At 33.6% G+C, this 20,753-nt stretch overlaps 2 protein-coding genes across 2 annotated transcripts in view; both read right to left on the bottom strand.

Moving 5' to 3' along the window:
• On the bottom strand, positions 1–4,683 carry LOC306883569 (glutathione S-transferase P-like). The gene is made up of 7 exons (XM_079438932.1): positions 4,194–4,683; positions 3,628–3,663; positions 2,394–2,500; positions 2,164–2,251; positions 1,285–1,388; positions 889–990; positions 1–795 (listed from the first exon to the last, which is right to left on the bottom strand). Coding segments are annotated over exons 1-7 (627 nt in total). The 5' UTR covers positions 4,195–4,683; the 3' UTR covers positions 1–606.
• An 11,062-nt stretch (positions 4,684–15,745) lies between these two features.
• Positions 15,746–20,753, bottom strand: part of LOC306883212 (short transient receptor potential channel 3-like) — a 46,339-nt gene continuing 41,331 nt past the window's right edge. The window contains exons 11-13 of the mRNA XM_079438330.1: positions 17,801–17,884; positions 17,388–17,463; positions 15,746–17,072 (exon numbers count right to left, since the gene is read on the bottom strand). Coding sequence (XP_079294456.1) covers positions 16,930–17,072; positions 17,388–17,463; positions 17,801–17,884 — 303 coding nt within the window. The 3' untranslated portion in view covers positions 15,746–16,929. The remainder of the gene's footprint in view (positions 17,073–17,387; positions 17,464–17,800; positions 17,885–20,753) is intronic.

The raw sequence follows: 20,753 nt of genomic DNA, 5'->3' as shown, positions 1-20,753 counted from the left end.
GGTTGATAATGATTTTATTTGTTTGGTAACACTCCAAATGTCTTATTATTCTAATTGACTTTATTGATTAAATATTGCAAACTAAAATTAGCAGTTTAAATTATCAAATTAATGGGGAAAATGAATAAACAAAAATAAAAGAAAAACCCAATAGGAATGAATTTAAACAATATGATTTAAACTTAGTTATTATTCTTCCGACTCATTAGCAAATACTCACTGGTGCGTTTTACATCATATTTAGTATAATAAATTTGACTGTTCACGCTAAACATTCTAATGTGAATAAAGGCAGTCTAGAGAAATGTTACATTTTAAAATGATTCAAAACCTGAAGTTGTCATTATTAAATGCAAATTAAAACGTGTTTTATGTGCAGGCATAAAGTTGTTCTTTAACAAAGCAGCACTGAAACCATTCTGGACGTTTACTTTTTTTTTTTTATTATTCATAATTGATACATGGATTTTGGTTAGTAAAAACTATCAAAAACAGTTAAACATACAAAACAGATATTCGTACAAACACATGATGTTTTGCTAATCACAGAGCACCAGTTAAGGCCTTTTAACAGCAAGTGCCATTGTTTGAGAATATTCTACTGAATTACTGCTTGCCATTGCCATTGATGGGAAGTTTCTTGAAGTTTTCACACTCCAGGAGGGCTTTGATTTTGGGCCGGGCAGCAATCTTATCTACATAGCTCTTGAGAGTTGGGAAGGAGTCCAGGGAGGTAGCGCAAAGGACTTTATGATTCAGCAGAAGGTCGAACAGGTTGTAGTCCACAAATGCGATCTGTGAGGAGATTTGAAACATGGGTGACAGTCAGAATTAAGCATATACTATATTACATGGTTACCCTTCTGGTGTTTGTGCTGGATTTCTCACCTGATCACCAACTAGGAATCCAGATTTGCTCTTGGACAGAATGGACTCAAATGGTTTGAGTTGGTTGGGCAGATCTTTGCAGTACGCTTCCTTACCAGTCTCCTACAGATGGAGACACAATAAAAATAGAAAATAAGGAACTAATGTCTTGGGTAATACATTTGCCCTAAAATGGCGACCTTTTTTTTTTTTTTTTTAAACAATGTCTGAATGTGTTATACAAAAAGTTTGAAAAATATTTTATAAAATCATTAAATATATAGTATAAAGTGTATGATATTATATCAAATTAAATGGAAAAAAAGAGAAACCGGAATAAATTTCTATATAAAATATGATTTAAACTTTAATTACTTATCATACCCAGACTAGATTTACAGTTACATCACTACTCACATATTCCTGGTAGATCATCTTGATGTATTTTAGGCGAAGATCTTCAACTGCATCATTCATCATGTCAATAAGAGATGCCTCAGAGTCGTTTTTTCCATATGCACCTGAATGTGTAAAACAGATTATGACAGTTTGGTATATAATATATAAAAATCGCATACTAATAAAGAAGAAAAAAATAAAATATAAGTATGCATTATGCAACAAGGAAGATTTTAAACAGCAGTATGCGGAACTGCTGCCACATGATATTGCATATTTAATTCAGTGAATGACATCCAGTTCTCTCAAAGAAATGTTTAATATGTAAATAACAAAATTGCATACATTTTTTGTATGCATTTAAATATGTTACAAGTATCTTCTCAAATTAATAAAAAAAAGCTTATTTATAAAATATTACATTTAAACAATAGATGTAATCCCTCTCTAATTTATACTTCTTTAATATACTTCAATACTTTGAATTACTTTTAAGCTTCATAGGAATATTAATAAGAATATATTCTTAGATTTCTATTTTTTTTTTAATCTAGTTTTTGCCAAAACCTTTATAATTGGCTTACAAACATTTAAAAATGAAGATAAAAAGAGTATTAAAGATATTTTTTCTTTATGGGATTAAACCAAGCACAGTGTAATAAAACATGTTTCAGGGATGAAGGATTTTGACAAAAAGAACATGTTTGTGGATCTTCTAATATTAAAAACTTGTTGGTCATCCTGGAACGGGAATGAGCAATCTGATCCCACTGACTTGAAACGTGATAAAAACTTCTTCTCCCAACATTGGGACTATATTGGAATTTCATGGAACATTAAAAAACAAACTTAAGTATGCTTGATTTTATTCTAATGCATTAAAATGGAGATCGTTACCATGTTTGCGACCCACATGCCTTAAAATGGCATTGGACTGAAACAAGACCAGGTCACCATCTTCAAATTTAGGCAACTGTCCAAAGAGCTAAAACAAATCAAGAAACATGTTACAGAAGGAATACAACTTAAACAACATTAAACCATGCATAGATTATGATTTATGGTTTCTAAAAATAAAAACTGGAGAGAAAAAAAAAAAAAAAAAAAAGGGTAATTCTGTAACTCACACAGCAGCCTCTCACGTCACCCTTCATCCACTCCTCTATGGACACCAGGTTCTCCTTCAACTGCTGCCCATTATCCGCCAGAATCATCTTCAAGGCGCCACATCTGCCTGTGAGATGCACATGACACAGTCAACAGCATTCTACAATGCTCTTAAGTGTGCTTTCACATGCATTAAAGACATGTGATTAGACAAGTCTGCAAACACTCAAGTTATGGCCAACAAAAGGAATTTTCTTTTTTTCAGTGCGTGTATGGCCTGAGCCTCACTGCCATTCCTCCCAATCTAGGGCAAATGCCTTCAGACAATGGTCACATTTTGATTGGACAACCAAAAGCTGGCTGGCTTGAGAGAACATGCAGGCTGCCAAAGATGAGAACCTCTGAACAGAGAGGTTATTGTGCATCGCTTTACTAAAATAACAAACATAACAGATATTGTGTAAATACTAATACAGCTACCAAGGAACAGTCTCAGAACTTTGGTTAAAGTTCTGGAAAGTTCTCTCAAAGTTATGAACAAGCGTCCCTCCAGTAACATTCCCAAAACATTAACACAAAAACATATTTATACATTGTTCATGGAACATTTTATTTGGGAACATTTTAGTTGGACGTTCATCTAACTTTTTTTAACGTTATTGTTTCTGAATGTTCAAAAACCATTTGAATGTACCTATAATATTTGGTAAATTCTAAAATGACAAGTTTCCTTAACTAGTGTAACAGAAGAAAAAAAAAAAGTTCTGAAAACATTTTAAAAAAACTGAATGTTTTAAATAGAGAACATTCAGAAATAATGGTTTCATAATGTTAGCAAAACATTTGGGTTATCTGAAAAACTATATTATAATAAAAAAAATATAAAATATATATATATACCCTTGAAAACTTGATGTTTTCATTGTTCAGAGAATATTTTGAAATAACTTAATAGGAACGTTAGCAAAACGTTCATAGAATGCATGCGTGTTAGCCGGAAAGCTTTGTTATAAATTATGCAAATAACGTCAAATCTTGTTAAAGTTGCATGCAAATTCAACCAATAACTTAAATATGAACCTTTTATTTTTTATGGTTGCATATGGTTCATACTGCATGCAACTTGCACTGCTTTTGTTTGCAGCTCCGTTGCATAATACTTCCTCAACTGAACCACTTCACGAAAACTTTTCCAGACTTTTGGTTAGACACACATCATGTGACAATATTACAGAATCAGCCTTTCATACAAACCTTTGACCGGAAAGTACGTGAGTGTGTAGGGAGCCACTGTTTAAAAAACAAACAAACAAAAACAAAAACACATGAGCATGAAAGCAGAATAAAAAGTAAGTAATCAGGGCTAGTAGCTACAGCGATTGTAAAGGCAGATCTGTACTAGATTGTGTTCTAGTAAAGTTCCTCACGCACACCATCTAGACCGCCCATGTCTTTTTCTGAATGCACGAGCATTCGAGTATTACAGAACGTTTAAATTCATGCACAATACAGTGATGCACTTTAAAATAGTTATGCAAGATCATGCAAAACATTAGAAATAATAACACATACTGCGGTTTTAAAACGTACGTCGATCGGTTTGGATATGCATGCATTGAATGGACTCGAGCATATCTATTTAAATAGCTGCAGTAACACAAGCTTAAGCTCTATGCATATCTTTAGACTTAAATTACGTGCAACGACGCCGTGAATCATGTTATAGCAGCGCGGCAAGCAATACATCCGACATAATGTATCTGAAGCACGATTAAACGTACTTAAAGTACATAAGTTTTAGACAGTCAAAAGGCACTTACTCGTGTAGAATAGAGTGGGTAGTGAAGGCTGAGTGTTTCAGACAATGCGTGAGCTGCTCCTGAGTACTGACTCTCCTTTTATAAGCCTTTAAGTTTTTTTGATGAGTCATGCACGCGCCCTCATAGCACGCAAAGCGCGTAGCTCCAATCACTTGCATTCAGAAATTCATGATGATAACACTCATAAAAACGCACGATTGATTGCCTGTGGGTCATTTTTGATGTTATAGTGTATGCAACTTTAAAAAGAATGTTGATGCTGTTTAAATAATAGCAAGCATTTGAACTTTTTATAACGCCTAAAAGTAAAGGTAGAAATGAAGCTTAATGTTAGTCATTGAGGGATTAACAGTAAACTTACATGATGTCAACTGAAGAGAGAGAGAAAGAAAGAAAGAAAGAAAGAAAGAAAGAAAGAAAGAAAGAAAGAAAGAAAGCCAGCTCAGTTCAGTTCAGTTCAGGTCAGGTCAGATAAGGTTGTTTTTATGTCATTTTTGCCTAATTTGCCAAGTATTTATGATTGCATTGGTCTGGTCTCTTCCATTTCAGACAGCTGGCCAAACAGCTGTTTAACACACACACACACACACACACACACACACACAGATAGATGCAGGAAAAGAGAGGAATTAGAGAGAGAGATTGTATTACTTGCATTGCTGTAGGCCTAACTATCAGTGCATCTATTTGTTTATATCAGAGGCGCTTGTTACTCAATCCACCTGGGTAATAGCTTTTAGCACTGGAGATTAATTAATGTAACCAACCAGATTTAAACAAACATCTGGTTTGGCTCTACAGTCTATAGAGTTCATTCAGTCTGGTGAATCAAAATATATACAGTGGTGGCCAAAATAATTAGAACACTAGCATTTTCACCAGCTAAAAATGGTTTAAGTCAGTTATTGTGTGGAGCACTGACTGTTGTCAGACTCCTTGTGCAAACAAAAATCTAATTGAATTATTACATTTAATGGCAAAATTAATTAATGGAATTAATTCCAAATGTAATTTCTTTGTTCAAAGGTCAAGATGCAATACATGCACATTCTTGAAAATCATTTGTGCTTCATTAAGGAAGTGCTGAGAGCGAAAGTGAATCATTCATTCATAACTCTGATAGGAAAAGACTGCTTGAGTGAAGTCATACCCTTAGTTGCCATTTCAGAATATTTGATTAGTATAAAGAGAGGGACCAGCATGCATACAGTCTGACAACATGTCTGGCCTCATGCACAAATGTCTGCACACCTTTTGCCAATCGATTGTTGCCCTGCAAACATGCTCCTGCGGGCTCACAGTGGGCTAGGGCCAGCCCACACCAAACCTAAACAGGCCCAATGCGGGCTTGCCTAGGCAAGGCCTACAGGTTTGGGCTCACCGCGGGCTCTCTGTGAGCAGCCCACACTATGGGACTGCCCACATTAATTCAATGATGGCCCAGTGTTGGCCAGCCCGCTCAGGCCCAGAGCAACTTTTGTATCCTTTAGGCCCATGCAGGTTTTATGTAGGCAGCCCTGTAATGCAACTAGTAGAATACTAACATTGACTGGCCATTCTTTAGCCACTCAATTGAACTGGAATGGCTCAAACCAAAATACAACTTTACAGAACCTGTTGTTTCATATTGGCCAGGGATCCTCAAATCTGGCTCGCAAGATCCACTTTCCTGCAGAGTTTAGCGTTAACTCTAATCAAACACAACTGAGCACTTGAGCTAATCAGTGTCTTCAGGATCATTAGAAAATCACAGGTAGGTGAGATTGATCAGAGTTGAAGCTAAACTCTGCAGGAAAGTGAGTTTAATGAGCTAGATTTGAGGATCCCTGATATAGGCTGACTTGCTTTTCAGAGGCTGTTTGAAAATGTCCCTTTCAGCCAAGTCCTCCTGATTCTGAAGTTGAGAGTGAGATAAAGGTGTTGTTGTGGAATTCAAGAGACAGAACAGGTGGACGGAAGGAGCGCTACCACCGTCTGCTGACTAGTTGAGAGACCTCAGGGGAAGATTGAGCTCTGCCGATGAATACTTTAGTACATCAAAACATATTTTCAGAAGAGTTCAAAATAATAATTTATTTTTTATTTTATGTTAATTTATATTATTTTTTATATTTGTTTAGATAATTTGTAGTCCCTTTCAGAAGACTTAAATTAGCAGCATTAACCAGAATTGAATATTTTCTATTTTGTATTTAATAAATCCAATTGATTTGAAACTTTGACTACTGTACATTTTTGACATTAGTTATGTGGTGACCGCATCCATTTCAGCTAAAAAATAACTGTTTCTTTTCCAAGGACTTAAGTTATAGTAGCTAAAAAGTATTTATAGTGAAACAGATGTAAGGGGCCAACGTTTTGCCAATGAGCAAAGTCTCAGAGGACCTGCGCTGTCAGCCTGCTGGGGGCCCTTAGGCTAACCCTAAGTGGGCCCGTAAAGGGCCACCACAGGCTTGTTTGCAGGGTGTGTATTTGCAGTTGTTTCATAGGAACTGGTTCATCCTGTTCAGCTCTCATTGTGGAGGTGAATACAGCCAACTCTGTAAAAGTGCAAAATCACCGTTATACATCTGTTTTACAGCCTATAGTATAGTGTATAGGAAACGCACAATATAAACATGTACAGTCTTGAAATACTGTCACATGTTAAATGAAAATGTTTGGATAAAGGCCTTCAAGTTTATACATGTAAGTCTTTAAGATGGGAAAAGAGTCCAAACATGATTATTTAGAAAAAGCTGCTGCAGCAGATTGTGTGCAGACGAAATCTCTGGATGAGAAGACATCATTAAATGTCACTTTAATTGGAATGAAATGCATTAGTGAAAGTGTGTGCATATATTTTGGTTTGGGTTGCATGCACTTATAATCTTAAATTTAACCATGTACCTTTTAAATTGACTTATGAGCCATCCAGAACTCATCCACAGGATGTTTTAATTAGGGGCAAGGTCTGCATGCATATTGTCTTTTCCTGACTCTGAAGTGAGGTAAAATATATTGTTTTGTCGCTGGCCAGTGATCAAGGTGCACGCAGCAGTATTTTACTGTTGAGAATTATTTCATTTAGTATTAGGATAGAGAAGTGCAATAAAAAGTTTAATATTTACCATAACATTGTGTGTGATATTTTTAGCTAGAATCCTATGGAATTTATTTTATTGATTTTTTTGGTGAAAATTGATAAAAAAAAAAAAAAGGCAATTTAACTTTTTGTTACAGTTCTGACATTTTTCCTTCCATTTTTGAGTTTATATCTTACAATTCAGGCACTTATGCTGTGGCTCCCGGGGAGCAGTTGGGGGTAATTGCATGGCAATGTAATTTTTTTACGTTTTGGACTGCACTGATCTATAATTAATGACTTAATTATCTCGTAATTCTGAGATAATTAAGTCATTAATTCAGAAAAACAGAGCAAAAACTTTTTTCATGAAAAATTATCTCGTAATTCTGAGATAATTAAGTCATTAATTCAGAAAAACAGAGCAAAAACTTTTTTCATGAAAAATTATCTCGTAATTCTGAGATAATTAACTCGTTAATTCAGAAAAACAGAGCAAAAACTTTATTCATGAAAAATTATCTCGTAATTCTGAGATAATTAACTCGTTAATTCAGAAAAACAGAGCAAAAACTTTTTTCATGAAAAATTATCTCGTAATTCTGAGATAATTAACTCGTTAATTCAGAAAAACAGAGCAAAAACTTTTTTCATGAAAAATTATCTCGTAATTCTGAGATAATTAAGTCATTAATTCAGAAAAACAGAGCAAAAACTTTTTTCATTAAAAATTATCTCGTAATTCTGAGATAATTAACTCGTTAATTCAGAAAAACAGAGCAAAAACTTTTTTCATGAAAAATTATCTCGTAATTCTGAGATAATTAACTCGTTAATTCAGAAAAACAGAGCAAAAACTTTTTTCATGAAAAATTATCTCATAATTCTGAGATAATTAACTCGTTAATTCAGAAAAACAGAGCAAAAACTTTTTTCATGAAAAATTATCTCGTAATTCTGAGATAATTAACTCGTTAATTCAGAAAAACAGAGCAAAAACTTTTTTCATGAAAAATTATCTCGTAATTCTGAGATAATTAACTCGTTAATTCAGAAAAACAATTTAATTTTTTTTAAATTAATTCAAAAAATAAAAAATAAAAAAATCCTCAAGTGAATGCAATACGCTTCCGTAGAAAGTAGCTCAAATTTTGATATATAGAAAAGCTGAATTTTATTTTATTATTAAATTTTATTTTATATGGCAGAACTAGGCTTCCATAGGGTTTAATATATTTATAGAAAATATTTATTTATTTATTTATTTATTTTGCAGTCTATAATACTGGTGAACAACCAACTGCAACCAACTTTTTAGCAATAGGAAGAAAAAAAAATAGATAAGGAAAGCAAAGACAGTTCAGGTCAAATGAGGTGGTTTATTGTCATACTCACTTACATTGCGGACCAAGTTGAATTGCATTGGTCTGGAACAGAGTCAAGTCTCTTCCAGTTTAGCTGGCCAAAAAAGCTGTTTAACAACATACACATACACAGAAGCAGGAAGGAACAGCAAGAGTAAGAGGAGGATGCGTGAAAATGAACACATATTTAGTGTTAGGATACTATTTTAGGAATTAAGAATCCATTAAAAATACATATCTGACCACTAATGATAATTACAGCCAGTGATGATCAGTGCTGGGTCTGAGATGCATGGGGAAAAAATAAATAAATAAAATATTAAACATTTCCTAGGGCTTTCAAGCACAATATACACCGTTTCCTAAAAAAATAACCTTTTATATTTCCTCATGTGCATTCCAGATAAACTAATAAGATCTGTGTGGCAGTTAAAGATATAATGTTTTCTCTATCTCTGAGGAGTATGTTACTCATCTCACCCGGGTAACGGCTCAAGAGACTGCTAGCTAACACAGCAAAAACAAACAAGGAGTACTGTTACTGTAATCGTAAACTGAAGGAGCCAAATAAGTTTTAAATGAATTATCAGCTAAACCTCTTATCAGGCAATTACATAGTTCTCGTTTGTAATATACAATTACTGCCATTTCTTATTGTCAGAAAGCAAGACAAATATTCATATTTCACTTTACAATATTAATTGTGAAATAAATTGCAGGGAAATGTGAATTAGAAGGACTAGCACATTAGTATCATCATGTGTTGCATTAAAGTTTTTATTGTCGGAAGCGTCATTATGGATTACTCGTATTCTGGCTAAAAGCAACGGTTTAAATTTAAAACGTCTTATGATGAATTTGTTTATTACAAACATGCAGCTTTATGCTTCACAAGATGTTAATTGGTGGATTGGAGTGGTGTGGACTACTTGTGGATCATCATGATGTTTTTATCATCTGTTTAGACTCTCATTCTGACGGCACCCATTCACTGTAGAGAATCCATTGGTGAGCAAGTGATGTAATGCTACATTTCTCCAACTCTGTTCCAATGAAGAAACAAAACTCATCTACGTCTTGGATGGCCTGAGATTTTCCTTTCAAAAATGCTCAGAGGAGTGTAAAAAGTGTTTTATGGTGAAATTCTGATTTGTTTACTAGGCCTCAGTTAGGGAGAACTTGTGAGTGCTATGCAAATGCTGCCCTATTTGCTGGCCTTAATCATTTCAAACTTATTGCTCTGTTCACTGTGACTTGCATGTTTTGACAGTGAAAGGACGGACCAATGCAAACAATTCTATCTCTATAGATCTTAGAGCATGTTTGTCATACTCGGCACACAGGCCCCTCCTACCCTCCGTCAGTCTTTTTTTGTGACTGTATTTGCAGTGTTTAATCAAGAACTGGTTCTTCCTATACCAACTGAAGTGTTGTATGTGTCACCATAACAAAAAGATTAAATACTATAGCGAACATGCTGCTGTAAGCGTACTTGAACTTAGAAGCTGATGTCATTTATCAATGCATAAACACTGAAAAGTGCTCTGCTCCCCTGTTGAAGTAAGTTATATGAAATAAAGTTATTTATTTCCACGTTCTTATTTAAAACATTGGCAGTCTAAATTTAGTAAGATTCAACAACAGGACAAGTCATGACATGACAACAGAGACAAAAGGACTAACTTTTAGCCTATAAAAACTCAAGTTTTCCTCTTTATAGGGCACAACTAGTAGACCACAGATATTCTCTCTAAACCTTGTTGTCTATGAAAATGATTACATTAACATTTACTTTATATATTATATCTCTTCCATCTTGACCCTTTAACATTAGCGCTCTCTATCATTTTTTTTCTTTTATTTATTACATATAACAATATTCTATTTTTATTCTATCTACTTGTTTTATTTTTATTTATTGAAAACTTGATCCTCTAACACTAGCATCCTCTTCTATTTCTATATCAACGTTTTTTCTCTTTTTATTTATTATACTGCATTAGACAGAGACTTGTCTCAGCACTTACATATTATTGCTCTTTTGTAGGTTCGATTGCTTCTGTTGTCCTTATTTGTCGTTTTTGGATAAAGGCATACGCTAAATTATTAAATGTAAATTAAAAATGAAAAAAAAGGTGATCTAACCATCTTCTAAAGTAGTAACTCTTTCAAAATAAATCACCTGGTAAAAAAAGAAATAAAAATGTATAATAGAAATGTATAATAGTAGTTCAATCTGCAATTCTAAAACCCATTTAGTGAATTATCGTGAAATCCACATCTGGATTGGGTTTCTGGTTACTATTTTAACCCATTTAATCCCAAATTTTTCTCAGACATGAAAAATCAAAATGATGTGTCATCCCTTTTTATGGAAAAGTGTGTGTTTTATGGTTGGTCACAGTTGTGACTGCAATTGTATCCCACTGTGACCAACCATAAAACACACTGGTCATGTGACAATTTGCTCTAAATATGTGAATCTGTACATATTTCATTGAGACCCTTTACTTTTTCCATATTTGTTAGTCAGTAACATTTTTAGAGCTTCTTTATGGTCACTAATGTGACTAAGTTCTAACTATATCTCTATAGATATATAGTCAGGCTTAGTAAGCTATACAGTTCTAACTACACTATATAACTATATCATTCTATAAGAAAAAGATGCACAGAGGGTGCAATAAACATCTTAACATTTCTAGATTTATTCATCTTGTCTTGTTCAGTAAAGACTGTCATGTCATGATGATGATACAGATGTATATAAGTTAATTTCAGCACATGCCCATGCAATCAGGTCAAGAAAAAAAATGTTCATACACGCAAAGCCTCGCCCTTTCTTTCTTGCCTATTGTCACTGTTAGTCACACCACTTGCAGAAAGCAGGCTTCAAACACTGAGTTCAGATAACAAAACAGCATTCAATACCCAGACTATCATGTTACGGCTCCTAGTTAACACTCTGCTTTCTGGATCCTCGTGAAATGTTTAGGTGCAAATTGTTTGGACAGTTTTAAATGAACTGGACTTCATATTTAAAAGTGATGCCCAGTCCTGACAATATAGCTCTAAACACCAGTTACAGTATATTTCAGTGTTATATATTAAGTGGTTAATGTGATGTTTGCATGAATGAATGTGTATCAATAAAACAATTAAATAGTTCTAACTCGGATAACAGAAGATAGCTATATTTCATATAATTATAATTATATAAGTGATTATAAAGTAGGTGCTGAAGTCTGTAAAGAATCAGCGCCATCTGTAATAATTTCTCCATACCTACACAAATCAAACAAACCTTCACAAGTCTGAGTCTCAAAGTTCACTGATCACAATAAAATGCCAGTGAAATGCTTCCAGTGCAAGCATGCAGTGCATTACAGAACTAAACTAGAGCAAGACAATAGTCTGTAATAAATACAGAAAATATGTACTGTTTTTAGACAGTATGCTCTAAATAAGAGAGACTGGGGCTAGTTGTCACAATACTACTCCAGTAATGTTTCAATGGAAGCCCGTTTCTGAGATATATAAAGACAATCTTTTTATCTCACAATCTCACATCAGAATTGTTTGATAAAAAAGTCACAATTACCTTTTTATCTGTTGGCAGAAACAAGCTTCCGTACATTTTTCATTCTAGCTGAAGAGAGTTCATTTAAAACTGTCAGATTATTTGTCCCTAAATATTTGATGAGCTTCACAGAAAGGTAAACAATGTTAAACAAGGGCTGTAACAGTAGTCTGGGTATTGAATGGTGGTTTGTAATCTGAACTCATTGTTTGAAGCATGCATCTTTGTGATGTGAGAAAAGAAAAACAAGGGTAAGGGTGAACTTTTTTATATTTGAATGGTTGGGTGTGTCATGAAAAATGCTCATGCTATTCACTGAGACAAAAAAAAAAACAGCTTACAATAATAAACGTAGGCCTACAGAGGTTCTGTAGGACATGTAGCACTTCCATCAGGCTCTTTAGGATTCGTTGGTGTGGAGTGATACATTGCTATTGTGTTACAGGATTCTTTTCAATGAAAAAATGGTATTCGAGCCCACGCCTCCAGAAGAGACCGGGGACATTTCTAGTTCAGTAGGCCTAACAAACAAACAAACAAACGGGGGCAATACATTTTTGTATGTTTTGTTTCTTAATTATTGGTTCCGCTTACTATTATTATAAATTTATCATTTTTGATATTTTAACGCAATTTGCCAAAATCACACAGTGAAAAACAGTAACCACTGCAATTCAAAACTGTGACTTAAAATTACAAAAGCTAAAATAAAACGAGTAAAAAAACCCAACTAAATATGAGGACATAAAACTAGGCGGTCCGTGCACTTTTGCGCTCTAACACGATGTAAGGGTAAAACTAGAACTATATAAAGTTGTAATCTGATACAGGCAGGCCACTGATGGTGCTTCTGAAATCAGTGACGGTACTCTAGCCTTAATGTACATGTTGACATATTTTTGCCCTGTTAATTAATGCCACATTTATATGCAGATGTCACTCCCGAAACATTGCAGCGTGCAGCTGTCACTGCTCCAACAGCATCATGAAAAACAAAACTTATTCAAATTCTCAATGGATTAGCCAGTAATTATAAAACTGTCATTCATTTCAGTTTATCAAGATCTCACAAAAATCCATTATAATCAATGAAGAGCTACACTGCACAATGAATCTCTTATTTACATCATGTTACACTTTGTTTGTTATAATGAGAGACACTTGGGGCCTGTTTCATAGAACAAGTTTACCAAATAAACCAGGCTTATTTCAGTTAGTTATTTTGAACCAAATCATCTGACAATAAATCAGACTAATTGAAATAATCCTGGTTTATTTGGTAAAACAGCCACTGAATGGTCAGAACACCCCAACACAGCAGCCCACATTTAAAAGTTGCTGAAGTTTGCAAGCATCGAGTAACTCTAAACCCCCATCACTCCCTCCAGAAATAAATTAACTATTTTATAACACATAATTGTTGTGTGCTGAGGTCCATGGTCCGCCCTCCTCCCTTATCTGGGTCAAATGCCTTTTGATAAATGTGATTCATCAACTATGAGAAAGGTGACATTAAACTCATATATTAAACTCAGGACAGAAAGGGCATTGGTTGGTCTTTTGATACATTCTATTGAAATAAAGAAAACCAATTGCTTCATTTCAAATGCTTCATATTTGTTGTGTCTGATCATTTCAAAATAATATTTCAAAACCTAAGAATGTTGTGTTGAAATTAATGGCATTTCTTCAAATAGCACAGCTCTTTAGTCAATGCATATAGACTTGTATTGTTTGCAGCCCCTAATATTTCATGTCACAACTGAAACATGGGACATCATGAATAACTTCTCCAGAAGCTGTTCTGCTGCAACTCCTGAGGGTCAGACCACGACCATGTGATGAGTTTAAAGAAACAGACTTTCATATAAACCTCTCGCAGGAAGAACATGACTCTGCATATTGCCAAAAAAAGGGAAAATATTTGATATCAAAAGCAGTAGGTCATCTTCCACCTCAGGGTTGATTATATTTGTGGATGTGTAGTGTGTATATAGACATCAAAGCATTCTTAAGAACACTGATTTAAAGGATTGCGTAAAACTTTAGTAATGGCACATACTCACTCTTACGATTTGTCTTATATAATTTGTATCAGCACTGATGAAGGACCTTGAAGAGCCTCCACATCCCAAGGCCTTTCATATTCTGATATGAAACACTTGCAGAATGGGCATTAACTTTAGGTTTCACTTGTAGACCTGTGTGAATTACAACACATTTGTTTTCATGAATAGATTTTATATAGAAAACATGAAAAATGTCAAATTTTGAGTCTCAATGCTATTGTATTATAGTAATATTTATATATGTCATTGTTACATTTCTCAGATTTCCCTCTAAAATCATTGAATTGATAATTATATGAAAATGCATAGCTTAAACATCTAAGTGAAAAGAAAATGCTAGCAAAAACAAATCTGAATTGTCATTTTCACACATATTTTTGTTGAGTAACCCTGCTCTGATCCTAAAAATATACTGCCTACTACTGCAGATATACTGTGTCTATCATGAAATATGCCATCTATTGATTTTCATTTGGCTATAGCCTAAATATAGAATTGATCAAGAGAGCCTTGAGTTTTTTTTAAGAATGAAGAGTTGCACTTTGTGAAATGAAATGGACCTCTATGGACCCACAATTCATAATGACACTAAAAACCCCCTCAGTTGAACGGCATTGATTCTCAAAATCAAGGTTTTAACACAAAAATATTTAAAATATCATGATCTGAACAAGCTCATTTAAGGTCTGACATCACAAAACCAACAAACAAAAACACTTTTTAAAGGAATAATGCAGTCACAGATGAAAATTCCCACATAGTCAACAAGCCCTATGGACTGTTTTGATGGTTGTACAACAATTTTTGGAGGTTTACATTATAAACCACCATTTACTTTCGCTGTATAAGTAAAAGTGCAGCTCAAATGTCTCCCTTTTGTACTTCACACAAAGAAATAAAAAAAATACGGGTTTGATAAATTTTCTTTTTTGGACAAACTATTGCTTGAAATAAGATTCAGGCAACAAGTCCTGAATATGAATTAAACAGAAAGCCAGTAAACAGCTAATTAACTTCTGTTCACACAGTTGAAGTGACTTTAACAAAACAACAACTAAACTGACTAACAATTAAATAATATTATTAATAATCATTTGTCACATGTTGACATACAGATACACATTTACCCTGCATAGATTTGTGCCAAAAGGTCTTTGCATCCTAAATGTTTTATGGACACTTGACCACTAATATTTCATCCATTAACTTTAGTAGTTTTACAATTACTCTAATACAGGTTCCCAAGGAATGCTGGGAATGGATAAAGACAGTATGCAACAAACATCCCTGCCTAAAGTTGATTGAGAAATACTGTACATTTAGCTATATTCAGAATTACCTCTATTTTAGATCAAATGCATGATATTTTATACACACAGATATATACAACAAACACAACTAAACAAATCAATAATTAAAACAATAAAATAACAATTAAATATAGCAATTTATATATAGGACAGATTCACAAATATCATCTAGAATCTTTAATTATACAGTCATTCCAAACATATTTCAGTGCTCTACAGATACAGGAGGTAATGAACACTTGTGTGCTGAATATTGCACTTCCAGTTATTATTAAATTAAGTGGAGGTAAAATAGCCTACACTCTCAAAAATATTTAGATCTAAATTGAAGATTTGAATTGCTTATACAATTTGGATTACAGTTTAATATTAACTCATAAACATACTGTGATGCATATGTGTCAGTCATCCATAAATGAAACAGGTTACAAGTTTTGTAATAGTAATAAAATGAATGCATTTTAAATACAGTACACAATTATAAGGTTTATATATTTGTCATCAATAATTATTTGTTTCAATCTATATTTTAACTATTTGAATATTGCTTGTTCATACATTTTTACAGAATTAATGTAATTGTTTTTACAATGAACAGATTTATGCTGAGCAATCTGAATAAATGCTACTTAAATGTCACTTAAAATAAAATAAACATGAGCTGGAAAAAAACAAATCATAAAAATAAAAACTTACTTCAGCTAGTTCCCAAGGAAAATTCTTATTTTAATTTGGATTAATGTACTAATTAATGTACTAAAATAATGAATACAGATATATAATTACTACAATCCAAATAATAATAATAATAATGACAATAATAATAATAATAAAAAACAACAAAATTAATAAAACTTTAACTAATATAAAAATGAAAAAATGAAAAAAATAGATTCAAAATATGAATAAAACTACAATAGTATCTCATTGCAATTTTATAGATGTGTTTTTTTTTTGAGATTCAGAATCTTTCTGAAAACCATTTATGTATGACTGACAAATATGCATTACAATAAGATTATTAGTTTTCGTTTAAATGGCTGGAAACTGTATGTGTAATTCAAATACAGAAATCTTTGAGTGTATGGAGCTGTCAATCAAATCCTCACCGTCATTAAAGGGTGAACCAATGTTACACTCACATGAAATACACAGCCAGCAAAAAAAAAAAAAAACTGTCCAGTAGAGTCACTGCTCAATTTACCTTCTAGTTAATAGTAACTTAAAGGAGAAGTGTATCATTTATGCCCTCGTCTGCTATTGCTCAGATAAAGCTCAGGATCTCTGCATATTAAAGGGGAACAGAATAAAGTATTTCACATAAAGAATGACTTCACCGTTGATTTGTGTCAGTGTGGATGGACAGGACGCGGGTTGAGTTTGTCACTGAGTTTCTGTATGAGGAGTGAGAGCTCTTCTGTAGCCTGAGATTTCTCCTCCAGCAGCTCATATCGCAGACTGGAAATATCCTGCTTGATCTCCTTCAGCTCGCCTACAGATCAAACACAGATATAGATGAAAATATGAACACATTTGGTGGTAAAATGTGCATAACTGTCATGTAAATAAAAAAAAACCTTAAATAGGCTTAATATTCTGTAATCAAAATATTATTATTATTTTTTTAATCTTTGTATTCATTTACTTAATTTATTTTTCTTTCAATTATTAGGTGCAATATGACCTGGGCATGTTTTTGTGAGACTTAATCTGAGAATCATTACATCCTAATTACATTAGCTTTATCATAGAATCATTCTGTTTTAATATCCGATTGGTTGGTTTTACGGTAAACAAGAATCGTCACCTTCATTCACTTCATCATTTTCTTTGTCCACTTGTGCTTTCAGTACATAGCGTTTGATGAGACGCTTCATAATTTGCTGTGTAAGGAAATCAGACAAAATGAAGATCAGAGAAATGGATAAGGGTGAAATGTGCAGTGATGATTCATCATATATGAGAGAGGGAGAGGGAGAGGGAGAGGGAGAGAGGGAGAGAGAGAGAGAGAGATAGAGGGAGAGAGAGAGAGAGAGAGAGAGAGGGAGAGGGAGAGAGAGAGAGAGAGAGAGAGAGAGAGCGAGAGGGAGAGGGAGAGGGAGAGGGAGAGGGAGAGGGAGAGAGAGAGAGAGAGAGAGAGAGAGAGAGAGAGAGAGAGAGAGAGAGAGAGAGAGAGAGAGAGAGAGAGAGAGAGAGAGAGAGAGGTGATGGCGGTCTTGCCTGATAGCGTGTGGGGGCATTTAGGATGCTGTTGAAGCTGTGAGAGTCTGGCATCCTCATGCTGGACTGGGTGAAGAGGTTCAGCTGTAAGCATTGAGAAATATTGATTATTGATGATGACCTCACAGGACTTTCAATAACTGATTAACTGATTTCAGTAGTTGAGATCAAAACCAATACAATTTCACAAGTGGTGTTGATTCCAATTTCAATACCACAACAAAACGTATTTATTTATTAACATACACTGATTTATAATATTAATAATATAAATTTTATATTAATAATATAAAATATTTAAATATAAAATTAAATGTTAACAAATGAAGAAATGGCATGTAGCCATTTTTACAATTAAGTAATTATTCAAATAATTAAGTTAACAGTTAATAAAAATAAATAAATAAATAAATCACAAGAAATTAAACAAAAACAATAACGATTAAAGACACTAATGATGTAAACAGTGGTTGCAGATTGCAACAGATTGTAAGTAAACATTCAGAAATTGATCAAATTACAGAAGCAAATAAATGTAAAATAAAATTATCTATAACGTTTGGCCACCAGGGGGCGTAACCAACCACTGAAATCACTAAAGACTTCACAGCAGTTGCTAACCATAAAAAATAATAAGAAAAAAAAAACTGTTTTCAGTCATTTAAATAAAGCTGACATAAAATTAAATAATAATAAACCTGCAGTCATTTCACTTGTTTTCCAAGGCAAAATGTCTATGCTTAAGTTCTAAAACTACAACTAAAACAGAAATATAAATAAATATTTAAAGGCTATACAGAATATTATATTATTCTATTATATTATTCTACATTAAAGCTAGAAATATTGTAAAATACTGAAACGAATAAATATGTCCATGCATATAATTAAATAACTAAAACTAAATTCAAATATAAACTGAAAATATAAGATATTTAAAATATCACTAAATAGTAACTAACACTTAAATAACACTAACTCTCAAACTGAAGACAGAAAATGCAGCAGACATTTTCTGCCAGGACATTATCCAGTAATAGACATTTCCATCAACCCTAAAACATAATATGTTACAATGGCTACAATGATTCTAAATACAGGTAAAACACCTGTAAAAAAAAAAAATCAATATGATGACATTAATAATGAAAATTCCTCCATGTTAGTACAGTATATTGTGCCCTATTTTACAGATTTCTTACAGTGTAGTTCACTGTAAAACCAGACTCAAACAACAGCCTGTGGTAGTTGTTTGAAAACCACAAATTACAATCTGATAATTGAACTCATAACAGCTTGAATGTCCCTGTGCATCACGCGACTGATTCAACATCAACAACAGCAGCCATGCAGGCAACCGCCAGATGAGCCCCTCTCTTCCGTGTCTTGTAGATGCGGCTCTGCACATGTTCTTGTCAGTTTTTCAATTACGCAGCCCACGGGAGACGCTGGCCTGATCAGAGATAATTAAATGGAGGCCTCTGCCACAGATGAATCACAATGATGCGGTTACTCTTGTGGTTTTGTGGACGTGCTCACGCTCGCACAGGGGATGAAGTGTAATTTGCCCTGAGGAAGCAATGATCAGCTCTCACCTCTTCATCAGAGCTTGCACCCCTAAATTCCGCATTGAAACGCCATCGATTCTCTCCGTAGGCTATCTGTATTTTTTCGTAGAAACGCTAAAAAACGGTTTGGCTTGGGAAATGTCGATAAGCCAGTGACATAGGGAGGTATTATCTGGGGTTTATTGGACAGATACATCATTGTGGCTTATTCTCACTGAACAAAAAGAACAGTCTTATTGAGAATGGAGGCAGAAAATGAATGGTGTTGAGTGAATTATCACACAGTGCAGGGAGGATGGGAGGAGAGGTGCTTCATCCTTTTAAGTCTGAATGGAAGGTGGAGAACTGCGTCAGGCTACAGATTTCAGAGAGAGGGAACGGGAGGAGGATGAATTTAAATAGAATGAAGTCTATAGAAATCCATATAACTCTTAACAATCTATTTTTAATACATTTCATTTTTCAGTCTGACTTACTTTAAATACTTATGTTATGTTATGTTATTATACACAATATATAGGATATTTCCAAAATCATTAGTTGATATAAATAATTAATGTTTGAAATGCCAGCTATAAAAAGTATTTCTTAAAAATATTATATCATTGTATTTTGTATATTTACCTGTATCATTGTATTTTATATAATTAATTTATGATTTAATACATTTACATAAAAAAAAAAAAAAAAAAAAAAAAAAAAAATATATATATATATATATATATATTATTAGATTTATAATAAAATTTTACACATCTACTATTCGAAGATTAAAATGTAAACATAAGACATAATATACTGTATTATAAATTCAAATAATTTTTTAAATATCTACTAAATAGTGACTGAATGGAATTAAATATATTAATTATAATTTTATTTAATTTTTAATTATTTCTTTAATTTTTATTATTTATTGACTATATTGTGTGTGTGTGTGTGTGTGTGTGTATGTATGCATGTTGTCACGAATCCTGGCCATGAACTTCCATTCGTTCACCACCAGAGGTCACCCACTCACCACATGGACTTTCACACTACACAGCACACTGGACTACATTTCCCATCATCCATTGCACTGACGACACGCACACAGCTGATTACACTAATCACGCTCACAGCTGAGAACTATCACCCAATCACACACACCTTATAAGTCTTGGACTTCCTCTGTCACTGCCGAGTATTGTTTAGCATTCATCTCAGTCTCTGTTGATAGCTACTTTACAAAGCCTTTCCCAGTTCCTTGTCTTAGTCTAGCCCGTTTACTTGTGATTTGATACCTGCCCGTGTTTCCTGGATTTACCCCTTTGCCTTACCGTTCGGACTTTGTTTGCTCCTGGATTGGATTATTGCTCTCGTACCTGGATTACTCCTCTGTCTAG

Source organism: Barbus barbus (genome assembly GCF_936440315.1).
Source record: "Barbus barbus genome assembly, chromosome: 17".
NCBI classification, from domain to species: domain Eukaryota; kingdom Metazoa; phylum Chordata; class Actinopteri; order Cypriniformes; family Cyprinidae; genus Barbus; species Barbus barbus.
Note: the sequence above shows the minus strand (reverse complement) of the source record. Positions and strands in the feature narration are given on the sequence as shown.